Below are 22,606 nucleotides of genomic sequence, written 5' to 3'. Positions count from 1 at the left end.
CTTGTTTTGTGTCAGCTTTTTCTTCTTCTTTCCTTTTTTATGTCATTTATTTTTAGCCCTTTGGGCTTTCCAGGTGGCATAGCAGAAAAGAACCTGCCTGCCAATACAGGAGATGCAGATTCAGTCCCTGGGTCGGGAAGATCCCCTAGAGGAGGAAATGAGAACCTACTCCAGTATTCTTGCCTGAAAAATTCTGTGGACAGAGGGACCTGGTGGGCTGTAGTCCATGGGGTTGCAAAGAGTGGTACACAACTGAGCAACTGAGCACGCACACACACATTTTTGGCACTTTAGCTTCAGAAGTACTTTTATGTCATACTAGTCCTCCCAGCGACCTTTGGGTGTGGTTGGACAGGTTCGATCCCCATGTGACACTAAGGTCTAGAGTGGTCTGAAACTGCAGATCCAGTCAGTAGCTGAACCAGGACTAGACTCAGCCCCTTGCCTGTGATGTAGCTTCTTCCTCCTAGGCATGCTGCCACCTGTGTTGTCAGATCAAGTGGTGATAGCCTCTTCCATGGGTTGATGAGAAAGAGCTGAACACAGAATATTGTGGCCGAGGAATTCCTTGTTGTATGTATTTTTTAGGTGAATATTTTAGGAAACTTTATTCTATAAAGAGAAGGTAGCATGAAAATAACTTATTAAATCAGCCATTTATAGTTCTTTTCTAATCTTGAGCCTCTTTGAAAGTCTAAAAGCTTTGAACACTCATTTCAGAAAAATGTACATACGCACATAGTTTTGCATATAATGTTAAGGAGTTTATGGAATTCCTGAAAAGTAGGGGTTTCAAGTATTAGCAATCTTGAATTAAGATTTAACTCAAGTATTAAACCATCTTTTGGTTCATTTGCTGATGTAGAACTTAGAAAGCTTAAAGGTTTTGGGGTATATGCAGACCTACTAGAAAAGGTCTAGTTTTTAATTGTTAAACTGAAAAGAAACACTAGGTGACCTGATTTCTTCTTAGGAACAAATGGAATTGATGTGATCTGCTAACGCAGCATGGTAGTGTTCCTTTAACGTATAGTTCCTGACTAAGAGTCTGGGCTCCACTTGGAAATCCCTGGTAGATATTAATGATGGGAGCAGAGTATAACCTGCCTACTTGCCCTGTGCTCCTTGTAGAGTTTCCGTTAAGTAGCTTTACCACAGAGGAGAAATTGATTGCTGAAGGCCATTTGGTTGATGACGCCTCTTCTTGCCCAGGTTTCCAAAAGAGTTTTGCCAAAGATTCATCTTTAAGTAATGCAGGCTACTTTGTTACAAGCAGTTGTTAGAGATTTAGAGCTTTTTAAAAAAATTTCTTTCCTACTGATTATTTCACAATTATTGGCTATCTTTATGGAACGTTTCTTTGTTAATAGAATTTTTCCTACTCAGAACCCATAAACATTAGTTACTGTAATAAACCAAAGAATTCCAGGAGCCTAGTGGAGCTGACATGGCAAATGATCCAAAGAAGCAAAAATCGTATCACTTCACATGCAAAAAATAGTGTTAATCTTATGAGTATGCATATTTGTTTGCTTTTATTGGGAGCCAACAGACCTCTATTTTCTCTTACCAAATAAAATCAAATAAACCTATGGCTTTGGCCATTTCCAAAGAAAAATTTTCTTGTTTTCTTTGGATGGTATTTGTGGCAGGCACTCAGTATAAATGATATGATCAAAGGTATATTATATACCAATAGGCAAGCCTTTTACTGAAAATAATCTCATAGAGAGCACATTACAGAATTGTTCAGTCACATTTTTTCCCCCTTCTGACAAAGGTCAGGGAGAAATGAGAACTGTGTTTGATTTAAATGTTAGTAGCAGTTTCTCTCCTCTTGCTGATCCAGGCCAGAGAGCCATCTGGTTTTTCTGTCCTAGTCAATACAGTTAATTGGACAGGGATGCCATTTACTGGAGAAATAATTAATCAGTTATTATGGGAAGAACCTTAGAACTGTGTAAATTGATCAGTACTCAGTGAATAGTAGCTGACTGATGTTTCTTTCTCCATTAGCAGATATTGGGGAATATCAAATACTGTGCAAACACACGTATGTACACACTTTACACTTACACATACACATCGTGTGTGTGTGTGTACACTTTGAGAGAGAGGTAGGGCAGAGAAATTGAGCAGAAAGAGATTTCTGTGTTAGTAAAGAACCTAAGACATATTCTGGGTTATTTTTGGAGTGTATCTGGTAGATAGCCTGTTCCTCCTGCCTTCTAGAACTTTTTCCTCTTTTTAATATAGATTTTGGTGGGTGTGAATAGGGGGACTTTTTTCATTTGTTTGTTTCTAAACCCAGTGAGGCCTTAAAATATAATTGATAGGGAGTTATCTATATTCCACATTTGTCCCTTTATTTGGTTTGTTTAACCATTAAGGTTTATTTATGTTTAAATTTTTTACTGATGCATTTTCTTTTTTCTTTTACTTTTATTGAAGTGTGGTTGATTTACAATGTTGTAGTAGTTTCAGGGGTACAGCAAAGTGGTCAGTTATGCATGTACATGTATTCACTCTGTTTTAGATTCTCTTCTCACGTAGGTTGTCACACAATTTTGAGTAGAGTTCCCTGTGCTGTACAGGAGGTCCTTGTTGATTCTCTGTCTTATAAATAGTGGTGTGTGAATGTTCATCCCAGGCTTCTGATTTATCCCTCCCTCTACATTTCCCCTTTGGTCACCATAAGTTTGTTTTAGATACCATTAAGGCTTAAATAAAGACGTTAGGGGAAAAAAAACTATTGCTTTGCTTGAAGATGGCTAATAAATAATTTTTTTCCCAGTAAGCTTCTGTTTAGTAGGCATTTTTCCCGTGGCAGGCCATATTTAGATCCTTCTTTGAACTTTCAAGTTATTAACAATTACTTGTGACTTAGGTCACTCTACAAAGTTGGTCTTTATATTTAGAAGCATGGGCCTCTCTGGGAGTCCAGCTAGCAAAATGCCTTTGCATGTAGAAAAAAGCCTTTCTTGAGAGCATGCTTGGTTTGAGAATGCTAAAAGATGAAGAAGGAGCGGGAGTTGTTGGAGGGCATTATGGCAGTCTACCAGAAGAGGGGGTATTTTGTGAGTGCCTGTTTTCTCTAAAGGTTAATAGATTGACAGAGGACATGGGGGTGAATAGAATAGTGAGAGTGCTATTAGGTGATTTGGGTGGGGTGGCTGGTGGTGGCGGTGGTCATGCTGGTGCTTCTTGAACCTATTAAGAGGAACAATTGTTGCTCTTGTGTGCTTGAACAACTTAGTATCTCCATACTGACAGTGGGTTAGATAACATGCACTGGCCTCAGGTTAACTCTGCTTAAGATGACTGGGTTGCATCAAGATCAGTAAACAGGCTTTCCTCTTGGGATATGAAATGAATGAACAGTAAGAGATGAGGTTAAAGTGTAGCCAGCCTTTAAGCTTTGTGGCCAGCTGAGAAGGATTATGGATGGTGTGCATCCACACAAGAACTTATGCTCATTTTTGCACTGGTGTCACCTGTCTTAACCCACAAAGCCAAGTGAAAACTGGGTATGTCTTCTACTCGCTGATCTAAAGTAGCCTGTGGGTCTCCCACCTCCCCAACCCCACTATACCTCAGCATTTTAGGAAGTGGGGCTCCTATTGCCTAAAAAACGGATTCCCTAAAACATTCTTTCTCCTTTGGTACCCTGCCCTGTATGTCTGTGTTAGGATACAAGGTGAGACACTCATGGGAAGTGAGTTTTTAATTTGTCACTCACCCCTCAGAGGCTTCAACCTCCCTCAACCTGGGAGGAGAGGGATCTTTCCAACTGCTCTGATGATGTTAAATGTATCTCTGGACTCAGCCCACTTGGAATGATGCTTATTTTTGCAGAGCTTTAAACAGAGAAAGAAAGGGAAGGAGGTTGAGAGGAAGAGAAAGAAAGAAAGAGACAGAAAGTAAGGGAGGATTGGAAAAGCGAAGAAACAGATCTCTTTTGGCTTCCTAGTATTTTAAAATAGCCCAGGGCTCTAGTCTTTCTCCTAGAATGTTCCTCTCCCAGATATCCATGTAACTTGCTCCCTCATTTCCTTCGGGGCTCTGCTCAAAATGCCATTTTATCAGAGAGGCCTTCTGTGACCACCCTACATAAAGTGGAACTAACCACCCCCAGCACTCCCTATATGCTCTAAGCTGCTGTTTAAGTTTTCTCTGTAACACTGTTACTGGACATATTATATATATATATATATATATTTAAACTTTTTTCCCCCTATTCACTCTCCAGTATATATGCATAAAATTCTTTTCCTCTTCCCACCCAATAAAATGTAACTCACATGAAGGTAGGGACAGGGTCTTTTTTTGATCAGTGCTGTGCTCCTTTCCCTGGGACAGTGCCCAACACATAGTAGACATTCAATAAATATTTGTTTAATGAATACATGGATGAAATCATTTTTATTTTACTCTCCCACAGTCAGCAGGATCCCAGGCAGCCAACTTTTAATGTTGGAAGGGGCCCAGCAGACAAGCAAGAAATGCCATAAATGAATTCCTCAGGGCAGTTATGTGATTCTAGTGTGTGTGAACACTTAAACGGTCTGACTAGACGGCAGTGGGTCAAGACCCCCTCCTTGGAAATCATCCCGAACTGTTCCCTTGTGGTGGTTGCAAGAGGAAGAAAGGGTCGGGAATTGCCCTTGTCCCTGAGAGGAAGCCTGTACGTTGTACTCATTTTCTCTGTATTTCTGGAGCTGTCATATTAAATCCAAGAGGCCTTAGCTCTGCGGGAGTTTTCTTCCTTCTAAGGCACTCTTCTGAGTCAGCATTCTGTCTGGGAGTCCCCTTGAACTTGTCATAGCTTTCCCTGGTGAATAGTTGAACAGAGGAGGGAAGCACTGATCCTTCGCAGTGATGTATTAATAGTAAAACCTCTGAAAACCCCAACCTCAGCTCACTCCTTTTTTCATATTTATTTTTTGTTTGTTTAGTTTGGGAAAAGTATGGGGGTGGGCACAGGGTAGAGGGAATTCTCTGTGTGAAGTTTTATAGCCTCTTTTAAACACAGAACATGAAATGATGAGCTGTTGAGTAATACGTGTATTTTATATATAAATTATTAGGCACAGTTCTTTTGTGTTCTGTCCCCCCTCCGCTGTGTGTCTTAATTTGGGTTCAGATTTCAGATACAAGTAGTTTATTTGGAAATGCAGGAAATATCACAGGAGTGGAAAAGAGAAACAGGGAAAGGAAGGATGATTTAGTGAGCCAACTACAACTGTGGGCAGTTGAAGTTTGATCCTGAGGGGAAGGGACATAGAACACATGAGATGCGTGCGTACTCGCTTGTGTCTGACTCGCGATCCTGTGGGCTGTAGCCCGCCAGGCGCTTCTGTCCGTAGCATTTTTCAGGCAAGAATACTGGAGTGGTTGCCATTTCCTCCTCCAGGGGATCTTCCCAACCCAGGGATCGAACCCACATCTACTGCTTCTGCATTGGTAGGTGGATTCTTTAGCACCACTGAGCCACCAGGAGATCCTTTAGGACACACACTTCAGGCTGTTCTACCTGGGAACAAGGCAGGTTGAATATTGATGTGCCAGCTTCCTTGAATCATTGTAGGAACCTGCTCCCAAGGAGGTTCATTCCCTAGAGCAGCCTGCAGCCTCCTGGGCCTTGGAGAAGACTTTCGACTAAGAGATATGAATACTGGCCCTTGGCGATCAGGTACACTGAGCAGTAAGGCCTGAGAGACATGAGCCGGGTATGAAGGAGTGAGTTACCCATGCTTCTGCTTTCTGCTAAAACTACATGAGTACCATAGCTTTATCTTTGCGCTTTGCTTTAGCCTTTGTCTACCACAGCTTTACCTGGGGGTGGCTCAGGGCTCAAATCTGTCTTGCCTTGACCTCTGTGACTCACCAGGCACCTTATTTCTCATAACGGCACCTAGTGATGTCTGCTTCATGGCATGGTAGTTGTGTACCCACATGTAAGTTTTCTACTTAAATTAAGTTCCTTGGGAATCTGGATATTACCTTATATTTCTTTGTAAACATCAGAGTGCCTGGCATGTAAGTGCTTGGCTCTTGTGTAATTAGTGAATTTTCCCCCTAACTGCTAGGTAGTTTAGCCAAACAGACTGTGAGAGGAAAGCCTTGGGCTCCTGAATTCCAGCTTCCTAACTTCAAATAAGATAGTATCATAAACTGCAGGGAGTTAGTGAATGGACCTTAAATCAAGACAAGGAGGATTCATCTTTCTTTTTTTCTTTTATTTTTAAAGGAAAAATTTTAAGTGTATAATATTGTGGTGATAAGTACATTAACATTGGTCTGTAACCATCACCAGCATCTGCCTCTAAAAGTTTTTCATCTTATAAAACTGAAACTCGGTACCCAGTTAACACTATCTCCCAACTCTCCCCTGCCCCCCCACTCTTGGTAAAGCAGCATTCTACTTTCTGTCTCTATGAGTTTGACTACTCAGTTATTCTATTAACCTCCTAAGTGGAAGCGTACAGTATTTGCCTTTTTGTCATGAACACACAGTGTTCAGGATACATCCGTGTCGTAGCTCATGTCAGTATTTCCTTCCTTTTGAAATCTGAATTATATTCCATCATGTGTATATACCACACTTTGTTTATACATTCATCTGATGATGGGCACTTGGGTTGCTTCTTTGGCTGTTATAAATAAAACTGCTATGAACATTGTTATATAAATATCTGTAAGAGATCCTGCGTTCGGTTCTTTTAGATATATATCCAGAGGTGGAATTGATGACTCATGTAGTAATTTTATTCTTAATTTTTTGAGGAACTGTTCTCTATTTTTTTGATAGTAGTCATCCTAATGAGTGTGAGACAGTGTCTCATTGTGGTTTTGATATGCCTTTCCCTAATGATGAGTGATGTTGAGCTTCTTTTTATGTGCTTATTGGCCATTTGTATATGGCCATTATATGTTTCTTCTTTGAAGAATGTCTGTTCAAGTACTTTGCCCATTTTAAAAATCTTTGGGTTTTGTTGTTGAGGAAACTTTTTAATTGAAATGTAGTAGGACTAGACTGAGTTTCTTTATTTTGAACATACTTATGTAGTGACTTGTCAAGTAACCATGGGCCAGCAGTTTAGGGACTTTCAGCCCTGATCTGGCTTCCATCATTCCTTCACAGGGTAATCATAGAATCCTAGAACTAAAGGAGCCTTAGCCTCTTCTGGTTGCCATAACAAAATACCACAGACTGGGTGACTTATGATTCTTATAATTTCAGTAATTTCTTTCTAACAGTTATGGAAGCTGGAAGTCCAAGGTCAGGGTGCCAACCTGATTGGATTGTGGTATAAGCTGTCTTCATGGTTGCAGCCAGCTGACTTCACTGTTTCTTCACTTGGTGAAAGGGGCTAGGGAGCTCTGTAGGGTCTCTCTTATAAGAGTGCTAATCCCATTTATGAGAGCTCTACCCTCAAGATACAATCATTCCCAAAGGCCCCATCTTCTGTTACCACATTGGGCATTAGGATTTGAACATGTGAATTTGGGGGAACACAAACATTCAGACCAGAGCAACGAGCAACCAGGTGAGGAAACTGAACCCACTTCTTTTTCCACTGTGCCCTGGGCCAAATCACCTAGTCCCTATGGATAACATTTTCTTCATCTTGGAATACAAGTTTCTTTATCTCCTTTATCATGTCACTTAGTAGTGACATGTGTTTTGTGGAGTGTTTTGTGGAGAAGGCAATGGCACCCCACTCCAGTACTCTTGCCTGGAAAATCACATGGATGGAGGAGCCTGGTAGGCTGCAGTCCATGGGGTCGCTAAGAGTCAGACACAACTGAGCGACTTCACTTTCACTTTATACTTGCATGCATTGGAGAAGGAAATGGCAACCCACTCCAGTGTTCTTGCCTGGAGAATCCCAGGGACGGTGGAGCCTGATGGGCTGCCATCTACGGGGTTGCACAGAGTCGGACACGACTGAAGCGACTTAGCAGCACTAGTGTTTTGAAGACTGGTAAATTGATTTTTAATGATTATAATGTATTTAATAATGTATTTTTATTAGGCATGGGGTTGTGCTATATTGGACTTTTACTTTTTTTGGATGTTCATAGTGTCATTTTTAAGTCAGAAATTTTCATTAGAAAACTGTAGGCCTTTATTTTTCCAGGTAAATAAGCAGATGGGACCAAAAGGCAGGAAGTAATGCTGAGCTAAACGTAAGGTAGAGCACTTTGTTAATCTTTGGAAATAAGTGAACTCATAGAATTGCTCACTGGTTGCCATTAGACAGTGTTAGACAATGCTCTTGTGAGTTCTAATTAGAATAGATCTGGCTTAGTGTCCGGTCTTTTTGAGATCAGGCAGTTTGAAGCCACCCCATAAAAGGGGCGCTAACTCATAGCTGGATTGACTCAATGATGTCAGATGACAACAGGCAAGTTCAGGATGCTTGGGCTTGCATAAAAGGTCTCTGGGAAGCTCCTAAATTTTATTTTTTTTGGAAAAAATGTGGTATAAAGTATATGTAATATAAAACTTAACACTGTAGCCGTCTATAAAGTGTGCAGTTTTGTGGTATTAAGTATATTCACATTGTTGTGTAACCATCACAACTGTCCATCTCCAGAACCTTTTCATCTGTCTAGACTGAAACTCGATACTCATTAAACAGTAGCACCCCATTTCTCTTCCCTCCCCATCCTTGGCAACTACCATTCTGCTTTCTGTCTCTGTGAATTTGACTACTCTCTGTTCCTCATACAGCAGCTGTCTTTTTGTATCTGGCTTATTTCATTTAGCAAAATGTCTTTAATTTTTACTCATGTTGTAGCACGTGTCAGAATTTTCTTTTTAAGGCTAAATAATATTCCATTGTATGGATGTATACACCACATTTTATTTGTCTGCTCATCCCTTGATGTACATTTAGGTCATCTCTGCTTTTTGGCTGTTGTGAGCTTTATACTATGAACATTAGTATACTGATATCTTGAATTCCTGCTTTCAGTTGTTTGTTATATACCTAGGAGTGGGATTTCTGGGTTATATGGCAGTTCTATGTTTAACTTTTTGAGGAGCCTCCATTTTCTGTTCCACAATGACTGCACCATTATATAGCCCCACCAGCAGTGCACAGGGGGTCCAATTTCTTCACATACTCACGAACACTTGTTTTCTGCTTGTTTGCCTTTGGTAACAGCCATCCTAATTGGTATGAAGTGGTACTTCATTGTGGTTTTCATTGTAATTTCCCTAATGATTCGTGATGTTAAGCATTTTTCCATGTTATTGGCCATTTTTATACTTTTTCTGGAGAAATATCTATTCAAATCCTTTGCCCATTTTTAAATCAGTTTGGTTTTTGTTGCTGAGTTTTAGCCAACTAGTCTTCTGATTTGTAGATACTTTTAAGAGAGTGCTGTGCTGTGCCTTATGACTATATGTTCATTTATCTTGTTTATTTTTAAAAAATCTTTTCCTGTATAGATAGGTAGATACATATATTATCAATCAGTACATAAGTAATAAATACTTTTTTTTTTGTTTCAACAGTATATCCTTTCAGGCTCTGATGACTTCAACCTGTACATGTGGAGAATTCCTGCAGATCCAGAAGCAGGTGAGCATATCCTTAGTATGAACCTGCTGCTAATGTTGGCACTATTGACCTTCTGCATGCTGTGCCCTGAAAGGGCAGATCTGTAGAAACAGAGGAAAATATTTCTCCTTTAATATAATAAATTTATTAGAGAGTAGAGAGTAAACTTTAAAATAAAAATTAGAAGCCAGATTTAGCTATAACCTTCATGCATACCTTTATCTGACATAATCATGCTCAGATTTTTTTCTCCTAAGAACTTTTCTTTAAACTTCTTAGAGCGCCTCCTCTTCATTTTCCTCTCTCCTGTTTCACACTTGGAATATTTTTTACCTTGCTTTTCCTTTATCGATGCACACATTCCTGCTCCACTTATTACTCTACAAACAGTTGTTAGGGCCTCTGCCCTTCCTTTGGCCTCCCTGGTGATGTTAATTAAAAGGAAACTTTCTTTATTAATGGACAGTTGTACTCCCTGGAGTTTGGCTGATCCCATACATGAGAGAAATTAGGAAGAAATGTTTCTGCATTTGCTCTAGATGTATTCTGAGACAGCTTTCTATAAGTTTGGATCTAGGCCATCTGAGCTTTCAGGCATCATGGATCATTCTTGATACCAGTGTCCTCACGTGCTCAGATGAGTGTTTCATTGGTGGCTTCCTACTGGTAGAAAAATGCCTATTTTTTATTCTCAGGACAGTTCAATACAGCCATCTGCTCCAGGTGATACATGGCATCAAACTGGAAAATGGTAGGGAAGGAATAGAGGACTGTGCTGATAATATTACACAAAATGTGTCAAGGGCTTAGAGTTGAGGAAAGTTGTTGCCTTGCCTATTGCTGAATTAACAATATTGTTACCAAACATCTGCCTTTCAGAACTTGATGAGGCTTACTTTTGGAAAAACTATCCTATTGCTATGCTCTGGTTACTAAACAAGTTACAAAAGGCCTTTTTCCCCTTCTGGAATTTGGAAAGTGTGAATGAAGCATCTTACCTTTGATGTACAACCAGATGGGACAGCAACAGTCTATCTGAACAAAAATGATGTTCTATCTCTAGAATTAGTCCTGTATTAAGTCTCCCACCCCCATACATCTTAGATTGATTAGCTGAGAAATAAACTTTGGGCTTAATTGTATCTTTTACATGATCTTGAAAACTTTTCATTATTAAGTCTATGTGACTTTTAAAATGGAAGGTGGACAATTTCCCTCTCCCAGGACTGTTCTCTGGAATCTTTTTCATGTTTGTATTGAGAGAAGGGGGAAGAATTAGCAGTAGTATTGTAGATTTTTTTCCCCTGCTGATTTCTGTACTGGCTTAGGGTATGGGCCACTGTTAGGCTGCCTTTATATGTAGATGATTATGCAATCTCTGGGTTGGCAGGGACCCTCAGAACTGATATAGGACTGCAGTACTGAAACTGGGAAATGGGTGCCTGGACCTTCCAAGGATTGTACAGGCACAGTTAGTTTAAAGGAATCCATTTGTAGATTCTTAAATTCCATGTGTATTGGCTGTTCCCACCTCCTTCTCCCATTGTCCTTCTCCCACTTTACAGAAAAAGAAGCAAACAGACAGACAATCAAAAAATACCAGAAAATCAGAAATACTCCAGAAATATCTGACCACTTGAACCTTGGCATGGTGCATTGCCCCTAAGGTATAAAAATCTCTTAAGGTGGCAAAAAAAAAAAAAGAATTCTTTCATCATAGGGCTATAACGCAACCCGCCCCCTCCCTTCTCCCTTATCTTCTTATACAATAAATTGCTTCTTTATTTTATAATAATTGGTTTTTATAAAACATTAAAAGTGTATCTGTTTTGATCAGTTGTGTTCCAGTAAGAATTGTAATTCCCTGGAGAAGGAATTGGCAACCCATCCAGTATTCTTGCCTGGAAAGTCCCATGGGCAGAGGAGCCTGGCGGGCTACAGTCCATGGGGTCACAAAAGAGTCAGACACAACTGAGCAACTGAGCAAAAGAATTGTAATGATAACTCTAATCCTATACAGTACCAAAATGTTAACACTTAGAGCCTTACGGTCACAGCAAATAAAAAAAAAATTGAATTTGTATTTACAGTTTTGTTGGTGAGTCTGATAGAATTTTTATAAAAATATATTGTGTTGAAATTTGGGGGAAAGTAAGTAAAGTAGAAATGTTATTTCAAAGAGGAAAAAGGAATGATGTAAAATTTCTATTAAAAATTAGTTAGACTTCATGGCACCCCACTCCAGTACTCTTGCCTGGAAAATCCCACGGACAGAGGAGCCTGGTAGGCTGCAGTCCATGGGATCGCGAAGAGTCGGACATGACTGAGCGACTTCACTTTCATTTTCCACTTTCACGTATTGGAGAAGGAAATGGCAACCCACTCCAGTGTTCTTGCCTGGAGAATCCCAGGGACGGGGGAGCCTGGTGGGCTGCCGTTTATGGGGTCGCACAGGTCGGACACAACTGAAATGACTTAGCAGCAGCAGCAGAAGAGTCCGTGTAGGATGCAGCAAGTTCCCACTGCAATAAGTACAAAACTCAAATTACAAAAGCCACCTTTTTAAAGATGTCAGAGAGCTGTGGTAATAGTGTGTGAGAAGAACTAAAGTTCTGAAGAAGGAAGAACCTTCCCAACTGAGCAGAAGGTCTGGCTGTGCTCTGTCCTGATGGCATCTGTGCCCAGGTTGTCAATGGAGCTGCCGTGGAGACAGCCTCTACCAGGGTCAAAGGAAATCAGAGTTTTCAACAGCCACGTGGGTTGATAGGATATATTAGATTCAGAGGAACCCAAGCACAAGACCCATCTTCTCTGTAGGACATTTGCTGGGTGCTGGGGTTGCACTGAGAGTTAGGGGACTAGACTGGAAAGCAGAATGAAATGCCTATGGTATACAGTGCTTAGGAGACAGAGTTCCCCTAGTGGGAGGGGTCTGCTCCACAGGACATTTTGAACCTGCTTGGAAAAGGATAACAAAGAGATAAGCTTAAAATCTCCAAAGGACAGAAGCAGAGAACAGAGGTTTCACAGGCTGTCCATCAAAAGCCCAAGAGGCCACACTCGAGGATGGAGCTGGACCAGAAAGGCAAAGTGTAGTCTCTTGCAGTCTCCTGGTGTGGAGGACACAAACTCCCATTAGTGGAAGAGACCTGCAACATGCAGTCTACAGGCCTTGCCTTTGAGAGATTTTAAACCAGAAGTAGACTTAGTCTGACTAAAGAAGCAATCCAGCCCTGACTTGGTCCCTCCTGATTGGATTGAGGATGATCAATCTACTTCTACAAAGAAGTAGAATGGGTAAATGCTTGATGGAGGACATGACTTTCATCTCTGTATCAGTCTGCTATGGCTGCCATAACAAAATCCCACAGACTGGGTTATTTAAACATCAGAAATGTATTTTCTCACAGTTCTGGATGTCCAAGATCAAGGTTCTGGCAAGTTTGATTTCGCCTGAGACCTCTCTCCTGGGCATGCTGATGACTGTCCTCTCTTTGTACCCTCAACATGGCCTTTTCTTGCTAATGTCTCATTGCTAATGTCCCTTCCTCCTCTTATGAGAACACCAGTCTTATTGGATTAGAGTCCTACCCTTATAATTTGTTTAACCTTAATTATCTCCTTAAAGCCTCTGTCTCCAAATAGTCACTTTGAGGGGTTGGGGCATTGACATATGAATTTGCAAGAGACACAGTTCAGTCCATAACAGTCACTGTGGTTCTTTATTCTCAGTGTCCAGTATGCAATAAAAAAGTTATGAAACAGGAAAATGTGGTCAGGGATCAAAAGAAGCCAATCCACAATATTATCTAGATATTGAAGTCAAATAATCAGGAACTTTAAATATTGTAAATGTGATAAAGAAAATAGAAAAGATGGACAAAATGGATAAAAAGATGGAGAATTTCAACAGAAAATTGGAATCTACTTAGAAAAAAATCATGTAGACATTCTAAAACTGAAAAATATGTCTAATACTAAGAATTTTTTGGCTGGGTTTAATTGTGAAAGGACAGGTTTGGTGAATCGAAGACAGGTCAATAGAAGACATTTGAATTGAAGGACAATGAGAATAGAGAATGGAAAGAGCTAAACCAGAATGTAAGAGACAAGAGGGACATAGATGATCTAACATATCCCATATGAAATTGAAATCCCAGAAGGATAAGAGAAAGTGAAGCAGAAGTAATATATGAAGAAATAATAGCTGAAAGTTTCCAGAACAAATGAAATATGCCAATTTTCAGTTTCAAAAACTCAGAGTAAATATAACAATACAGATTCAAACAAGCAGAGTAAATACAACACACCCAGGCACATCATAAGTCAAACTACTGAAAGCAAAAGATAATGAGAAAAAGCCTAAAAGCAGCCTGAGAAAATGGACAAGTTACCTGTAAATAAATAGCAGTAAGATTGATGATCAAACGATGGGAGCCAGACTGTAACAGAATGATATCTCTGAAGTGCTTAAAGAATTAAAACCTGCCAACCTTGAATTCTATACACGAGGAAAATATCTTTCAAAAATATAGGTAAAATAAAAGGCATTTAAAAAAAAGAAATTGCAGAGTTTTAATATAATTACTTAGCAGCCCTCATGAATTAATCCATCTAAACACTGAGCATCTACTGGTTATTTGCATTACAAAAAGAAAGGCAGCTAGACATGAGCATGCTGATGAGAAATATGGCGGTGCCTAGAGTCTTGCAAAGTACAACAACCCTGAATCTGATCAGACCTCAGGATCTAGCTTTAATTTGCAGGTAGCACAGAGGACGGAGGGGTGTATTGTATTACTACTACATTATGAGGATACAATCCACAAAACCCAGACTGTCAGAAACTATAGGTGAAATGATCTTATGTTCTTCAACAGATACATTCTGATGGTAAAGGATGGACAGGGGGTAACCTATTGTATAAAAAATCCAAAAGATATATTAACCAAAGCAAAAGTATTTAGTAGGGAATTCCCTGGAGGAATTCAGTGGCGGTTCAGTGGTTTAGGGACTCCATGCTTTCACTGCTGAAGGCCCGGGTTTGATCCTTGGTTGAAGAACTAAGATCCTACAAGCTGTGTGGTGTCCCCACCGCCCACCGCCCCCTCCCCAAATGAAAAGTATTTAGGAATGTATACTGAAATGAATAAAAATTGTTTTAAAAAGCAAGAAAGTGATTAATACAGAAGTCAAGGTAATGGTGTATTTGTGGGGGTTTTGTTTTTGTTTTTTTTGGCTGCCCTGGGTCTTTGCTGAGTGTGGGCTTTTTCTAGTTACGGCAGGTGGGAGCTGCTCTTCATTGAGATGTGCGGGCTGTTCATTGTGGTGGCTTCTCTTGCTGTGGAGCCTGAACTCTAGGCCATGTAGGCTTCAGTGGTTGCCGAGCCCCGAGTAAGTTGCTCTGCGGCATATGGGATCAAACCCATGTCCCCTGCCTTGGCAGGTGGATTCCTAACTACTAGACCACCCAGGAAGTCCCAGGATAATGATTTCTCTAGGGAAGGGAAGAGGCTGTAATAGGAATGAGGCACATAGAGGCCTCTGAATGGCCAAGAACAATTCCATTTCTTGACCTGGGTGTTGGTTATATAGGTGTTCATCTTACAAAATTTCATTAAGCTATACTTTTTAAAATTTTATTTGATTTATGATTTTCCTTTATTTACTTTTGGCTGTTCTGGGTCTTTGTTGCTGTGTGGGCTTTTCTCTATTTGCGGTGACCGGGGGAGGGGGGCCTACTCTCTAGTTGTGGTGCAAGGGCTTCTCATTATAGTGATTCTCTCATTGCAGAGCATGGGACCCCAGGCACAGGGGCTTCAGTAGCTGCAACTCCTGGGCTCTAGAGCACGGGCTCAATAGTTGTGGCGCATGAGCTCAGTTGCCCAGTGGCATGTGGGATCTTCCCAGACCAGGGATCAAACCTGTGTCTCCTGCACTGGCAGGTGGATTCTTTACCACTGAGCCACCAGGGAAGCCCTAACTTATACTTTTTATGCTATTTTTGGTACCCTTTTTTTATTCCCTGATGAAAGAAAATAAAAAACTAGTGAATAAACGTTTGTCAAAGAAAAATCACAATAGAAGTAAAATTTTATTAAATGAATAAAAATGAAAACATGATATCCCAGCAAAGGCATTTACATGCTGGAGTTTATTTACCCCAGATCAGTGGTCTATAGAATTTTCTGCTCACATACCCATCCCCACAATAATTTTTTTGAGTTATAACTTAACATATATTCAAGTACACTTTTATTGAGGAATTTTAACTGAAACCCTCTGCTAGGTTGCCCACCATGATAGCATGCTTGTTGCCCCAGAGCAACTCCAGTGATTAGAAATTTCTTCTATGTAATTTCTCTATTTTTAACTGTTGGCCATTTGTAGTTTTAAGAAACATTTAGCAAGGTTCAGTGAGCCAGACATAACATATAAGGGCTTAAAGTGGCCCTAAGTCTTAGCTTTGAATGCTTAGATGATGGAAAGTCTGTCAGGAAATTCCTAATCTAATGTACTGCCTCTTTGACTTAACAGATCTGGAATGAGGCTGAGTTGCTGTCTCTGTTCATGCCATTTCAGAGTAAGATACTGAGGCAGGCTATGTGGGGAAGTTGGCTTGCTGTTATATGCCTTAATGGCATAATCAGATGACACGCAGTCGACATTTTTTATTGAATGCCTGCCGTGTGCTTCTCAGTGCATGCCAAATGCTGAGAACTAGATGGAGAGCAGTGCTAAGTGTGAGCCAAGAGCAAGGGCATCTTTTTCTTCTGCACGCTTCTGTTCAGAAAGACTGACAATCACTGGGGAAATGTTTTGCTACACAAATGCCGAAGAGATGAAATTTATTTATTATATAAACAGAATTTAGTATTATTATATAAACAGAATTAGCCAGTTGGCTAAGTAATTCACATAGGGCTGGGATTCTCCAGGCAAGAATACTGGAGTGGGTTGCCATTTCCTTCCCCAGGGGATCTTCCCGACTCAGGAATAGAACCCTGGTCTCCAGTATTGCAGGCAGACGCTTTAACCTCTGAGCCACCAGGGGTTGCCATTATTATATAAACAGAATTAGCCAGTTGGCTAAATAATTCACAAAGGGCTTGCTAGTAGGTTGAGGAAATAATTTCAAGATGTAAGACCTAATACTCAGGATAAAACTTCCTACCTGGAAAATTAGGCTCAATTTTTTCAATTGATTTCAAATAACAACTCATTTCTAAAAACCTGTTTAAAAATCAGAGGAAGGAATAGAACTGGGAATTTCACTGTGGCAAAGAAAAAACAACCCATCAGAATATGTTTTACACCTCTGAAGTACGTAGGAAGAGCATCTGTTTTTATGTGACAGTTCTGAAGATAAACAGACTGACAGTTATGTATAGAGTCAGCATGGTATATAGGAAGGAGCATTAGGCTTAAAATCATACCTGGATTCAAGTCCAGTACTTCCAATAACGGATTGAGTGATTCTAGGCAGGTTATGTAACAGCAATTGTGGGTCTCAATTTCTTCTGTAAAATTGCTACCCCCACCCCTCACTCTACCAACTCATATCATGGAATGGTTTAACAGTCTTGAAGGCTTTCTGAAAACTAGATGTGTTCAAATGGAAGACATCGTTACTGCTATGGATAAGATCAGTGCTCATAGATCCATAGTTTCCAAAGTATTTGCTCCCTAGTAACTTAGGTAATAGAAGTAATGGAGGATTTGATAACATGTGGTAGAGGTGGGTGTCTCTGGAAAATATTCGTATGACCTTCTCCTTCCCTTTTTCCTAATTTTTGTTGGAAAGGGCTTTAGGGTTTTCACTGATTGAGTTGCTTCCCCTCAGATATGCCTCTACACTAAGGCCGTACTATTTATGGAAAGAAGCACAGTGTAATAGAGTTGGTAGGCCTGGGCTTAAAATTTCTGATACATTCACCTTCTAGTCCGAGGCTTTGGGAAAATTGTTTAATCTTGCCAAAACTTTCTTCTCTGTAAGATAAGAATATTAACAATGTAAACAATAACAACAGTAATAATAATACCTAGTTTCTTAGGGATATTTTAAGTGTACTCAGTAGCTACTGAGTTGCTATTTATAATAAGTGCTGCTATTTCTCATTTTATTTATTTATTTTTTTAATTTTTTTATTGTTATTTTTTTTACTTTACAATATTGTATTGGTTTTGCCTATTTCTCATTTTAAAAGCTTTCTCCTTTTTAACTTTCCTCTGAAAAACTCCTTAGAGACCAAGATTTGGGCCTTATCTGGTACCCTCCTGAATGGTCAGTTACATTTTTCTTGCACGAAGGCTGCTCTTGACTCATTGATAGTTTAAAAGGGGAAAGTCCTATGACAGATTTTTCCTTGAATGGAGGGGGAAGCATACAGCTCTTCACTGCAGCCACCCCCACTGCCAGCAGGCTGAGGAGGGAGGCTGGAAACAGCTGTCGGTGCATCTCCATGAGCCTGCCTGTGTGTGCATACTCTGTCTCTCCTCTCATTACTCTCAGAGATGCATTTACTCTCAGGGAGTCAGACCTGGGCATCTGCTTTTTCCCAAGTAATTGGAGGAACAACTGTTCTTAATTGTTCACAAGTAGTTGGTTGCAAACACATGTGAAATACAGATGATGAAAGAAGAATTTAGTGTAATTGACTTTTTTGTACAATTAAGTGTTGCTGTCTGTGGGCCTTTTTGAGCTTTACTGACAGCACTGACTATCCCCATCTGGCTTTTCTTAGCTCTTAAGTGGTTACATGATCCCCAGGAAGCAGCCACTGCTCTCTCTGTATTGTCACTACCCTGATTGTATTTCTCTTTATGTTTGGAAACTTGGAGCCCTGGGAATGTTCATGCAGACCTTTTGGAATTACTAAGAGATTGTTTGGACAACTCTTTTTTAGATATAGTGAGAAAAAGTAGTGGTCTCTTGCCCCTCACAGCCCTTCTTAATTTCTGCTGGTAGAGTCAGGAATGAAATAGATTAACTGCTTGAACAGGACTTACCAGACCTCATTTTAGTAGATAATAGCTTTAGCCTTCTCCTTCAAGCCTTGTTCCAGAGAAAATAATGAGATTTACTTTAATTTGTTCACTTATTGAGTACCCTTAGATAAAATGTTATACAAATCCAATGGGTGATTGAAAGATAAACACTTTCTTGCCCTCCAAGAACTTCTACTCCAAGAGAGATGAGAAAAGGGTATATGTATGTGTGTGTGTGTGTGTGTGTGCGCGCGCATGCTAAATTTTAAAATGGGTTCCAAGGCCTATAAAAAAGATAATTAAGGAGAGCTTGAACAGATTTGGGGAATCAGTCAAGTTTTTATGGAATTAGTGTTTCAAAGGATCATGAAGGATAGGTAGAATCTTAGCTTCTTTATTTCTCTACTCCTACTGTAGTCAGAAATGCTATAAAAGAAACATCCAAAATTGACATCAGGAAGATGGAGAGAGACACTTGGATAATCCACATGTTGGATGTTGAAGCCCACCAGTGGAGATTAGGTTCTTTTCCTGCATTCTTATATTCCAAAGTCTAATATACATGCCTTTTCATTCATTCATCAGATACTTGTTGAAAACTTACCATGTGCTACGTAGACACTGTTTTAGAAACTTAGGGTACAGCAGAAGAACAAAACAGCCCTGCTAGAATGGAGCTTACATTCTAGTTGGGGAAACAGACAATGAACAATAGATACAATAAATTACATAGTGTGTGTAAAAGGTGCTTTGGAAAAGGAAAAATTAGAACAGAATGAGGGAGATAGGAAGTAGTGTGGGGAAGGGAATCAGGGAAATGTCATTTTAAATAGGATATTCAATATAGTCCTCATTGAAAAGGTCACATCTGAATAAAACCTCATGATGGTGCGGGAGCATTGCAGAAATCCAGGGTAAGAGAATTTGAGGTAGAACCAGCATGAAGGTTTTGAAGTGAGAGTGTGTCTGTTATGTTTGAGAAATGGCACGGAAATCAATGTGCTGAAGCGGAATGAGAGAGGGGAGAAGAATAGAGCTCAGTCATAGAGGTAAGTGGGATATAGGGGTGTCCAGTCATGTAGGCTCTTCCTATAAGTGAAATGGGAGCCATTGGAGAATTTCGAGCAGAAGAGTGACTTCATCTGACATGTTTTAACAGCATCACTCTGGTTACTGAGTTTTGGGGGTAAATGATGGGAATGGGACTGCCAGCGATAAAAATGAGGAGAACCAACAGGATTCTCTCATAATACAGGTGAGTAAGTGATGGTGGTTTGAACCAAGGTAATAGGGGTTGGAGTCTAGTTAGGTTTTGAAAGTAAAGCCATCAGAATTTCTGATACAGTAGATTGGGAGAAAAGGTGAGCAGGTAGAGTTTGAGATGTCTCTAGAGATGCTGAGTAAACAGTTTGGATGTAGAGGTATGGAGTTCAAGGAAGACCTGGACTAGAGGTAACATTTTGAGTTTTGGTATCAGCACGTAGGTGCTGTCTGAAGTTTTGGTACGACATTGGTAGTATCTGAAGCCACAGACTATATGAGGTCAGCAGTGGGTGAAGTGAGTATAACTAGGTAAAGAGAAGGGGACCAAAGACTGAACCCTAAGGCAGTCTGATGTCAAGAAGCCAGGGAGAAGAGCCAAAAAGGAAATCAAAAAGGAGTGAACATCATGTTGAGGTTTGACAGAAAACAACAAAATTCTGTAAAGCAATTATCCTTCAGTAAAAAATTTAAAAGAAAAAAAAAGGAGTGACCAGTGAAGTAGCAGGAAAACCATAAGAGGATAAGCCTAGGAATACAGTGGAAAAAACATCACATGAGGAGGCAGCTCTGCTGAATCTTGCCAATAAGTCAGATGAGATGAGTAGGATGAAAACTGAATTAACCATTGGATTCTTTGGTGAAAAACACCGAGCCAAGTCTCATTGCTTAGGGGAGGACTAGGTAATTGCAGAGTTTTGAAGTCAGTTGCATCACTGAGATAACCATTGTTACCGGATTTTCCAGCTTCTTTCTCTGTAACGTGGTGCCATTTACGTCCTCGTTGGCCACCTCGCCCCATCCGTGTGTTCTGCAGCCGTCCGTGTCCTGCCCTAATCTAGAGCTACCAGATGAAGTCCTCCCATGAAGTGCTGAAAGCATTTCCTGTACCATAATCTGTGTTTTTTTAACTTGAGTATTAAGTTTTTAAAAATACCACTCTTAACAGTACACGCGTGAGTGCTGAGTCCTCTCCAACTCTTTGTGATCCCCGTGGACTGTAGCCTGCCAGGCTTCTCTGTCCATGGAATTTTCCAGGTAAAAATACTGGAATAGCTTGCTATTTCCTATTCCAGGGAATCTTCCCAACCCAGGGATTGAACCTTCATCTCCTGTGTCTCCTGCATTGGCAGGCGGATTCTATTAACTACTGAGCCACCTGCGAAGCACTGCTCTTAACAGTGTTCTCCACTAATTTCAATTTAACCGTCATTTGTTAAGTCCTTATACACCCAGCTCTTATTATCCTTGGACATATCAACATAGAAATCCTGGAAGATCAAGGATGTTTACCCTCTTCATGAGGACCCAGTGCTCTATTTTTTTGAAACACAAATCTATCTCCTGCAGTCCTAATTTCTTATCTTCCAACAGACCCTTCCAGTCATCTAGTCCCTGTTCTGGTTCCTCACTCTTGCTGTGAGGCTCCCCCTCCTTAATCTCTGTGTTGTCCATTGTTTCTCCTTCCCATTCTCACAAAGGTGTTTGTCCTGCCCATTAATTAATGGACTCTTAGGAAGGAGTGGAAAATCCAAAGGCTGTAACAAGAAAACTAATACTGCCATTTTACCCAGTTTGATTCGGAGTTTATTTCAGAACAAAATACTTCAGTGTCCTGTTCTGTAGTCAGTCCCAAGTGCTGCTGAGGATCACACCCTAGCACAGTGGATAAGTTTCTGTTTGAACCAAAGCATCTAGAAATCCTGACCAGGGTGCTTTTAGCTTTTGGGTTGAAAACATCCTCATTCTTGGAGGACTTTGTTGAAAATGAATGAAATTGACAAGAAACAGAAGTAATTGAAGTTGGCAAGAAGTGGGAGTGGTGTCCTGACCCTCTTGAGAGGCTTGAGGGGACAAATCTCTGGCTGAATCTTATGAAAAGAGCATAGTTAAGAAAAGAGAGCAGTGAACACATGTTGGCTTAGTCGTTTCTCTTCTCTGTGCGAACATTTGGCCATGGCATTTTAGAAAGGTCTTTATCAGGGTTCTGAACAAGGTGTTTTTTCTGAGTGCCTTGTGTTGCCTAGAATCTCAGGATAGTGAGTGAATCACTAATGCTGGGGTCTTATGAGATGGCCCTCTCACTCATTTTCTTTTCTGAGGTCTTGCAGTAGAATAGAGAAGTAGAACAGATAAGATATAACATTTCCCACCTCCCTAGTATCCCTTCTGAAACAAAGGAAAGATGGATATATGGAAACTTTGACCTCAGCTTAAAAAGAAACCTACAAAATGGTACCGGCACGTTTGGCTGAGCCAGCCAGAGCAGATGGTTTAGAGAAATGACCATTGGTTTGTACAGAACTTTATAAACAAATGACAACTCAAGAATGACCAGGGATCTTATTCTTGAGTATGTACTGTTATATTTATTGGTACCATTATTAGTAATAACATAGTAACCATGGGGTGGAGTTGATCCTTACCAGGCCTCTTACCCACAGATGAGTGATGACCCTAAAGGGAGATTATGTAGGTTATGTAGTTTTTATCAAAAATATTCCCTGCCTAAGTTTTTTAAGCTTGATTTTGCTGTTGATGGGCAGGCTCTGCTTGGATAATGGAGGAGAGGAGAACCCAAGTTCTTACTGGTATTGGCGTCTTGACATTAGTCATTTGAGACTCAAGGAATCTATCTGATTTATACACATCTCCAGAACTGATAAAAATTTCTTGTCTAAACTCATTCTATGTAAATTGTACAGTAGCAGCTGTTTTCAATCACTTGAAACCTGAAAACTGGAAAGGGACTATAGAGAACCTCTCTGAAGCCTATTCATTGC

General features: G+C 40.2%; 1 protein-coding gene across 2 annotated transcripts in view; it reads left to right on the top strand.

The window, feature by feature from the left end:
* The window catches only part of DCAF5 (DDB1 and CUL4 associated factor 5), a 93,457-nt gene that overhangs the window by 57,085 nt on the left and 13,766 nt on the right, over nt 1-22,606 (top strand). For both annotated transcript variants that reach the window (XM_027552257.1, XM_027552256.1), the window contains exon 7: nt 9,530-9,596. In XM_027552257.1, coding sequence (XP_027408058.1) covers nt 9,530-9,596 — 67 coding nt within the window. The remainder of the gene's footprint in view (nt 1-9,529; nt 9,597-22,606) is intronic.

The sequence above is a fragment of the Bos indicus x Bos taurus genome, chromosome 10, assembly GCF_003369695.1.
Source record: "Bos indicus x Bos taurus breed Angus x Brahman F1 hybrid chromosome 10, Bos_hybrid_MaternalHap_v2.0, whole genome shotgun sequence".
Classification (NCBI taxonomy): domain Eukaryota; kingdom Metazoa; phylum Chordata; class Mammalia; order Artiodactyla; family Bovidae; genus Bos; species Bos indicus x Bos taurus.
This window is presented reverse-complemented; position numbering and strand designations above follow the sequence as displayed.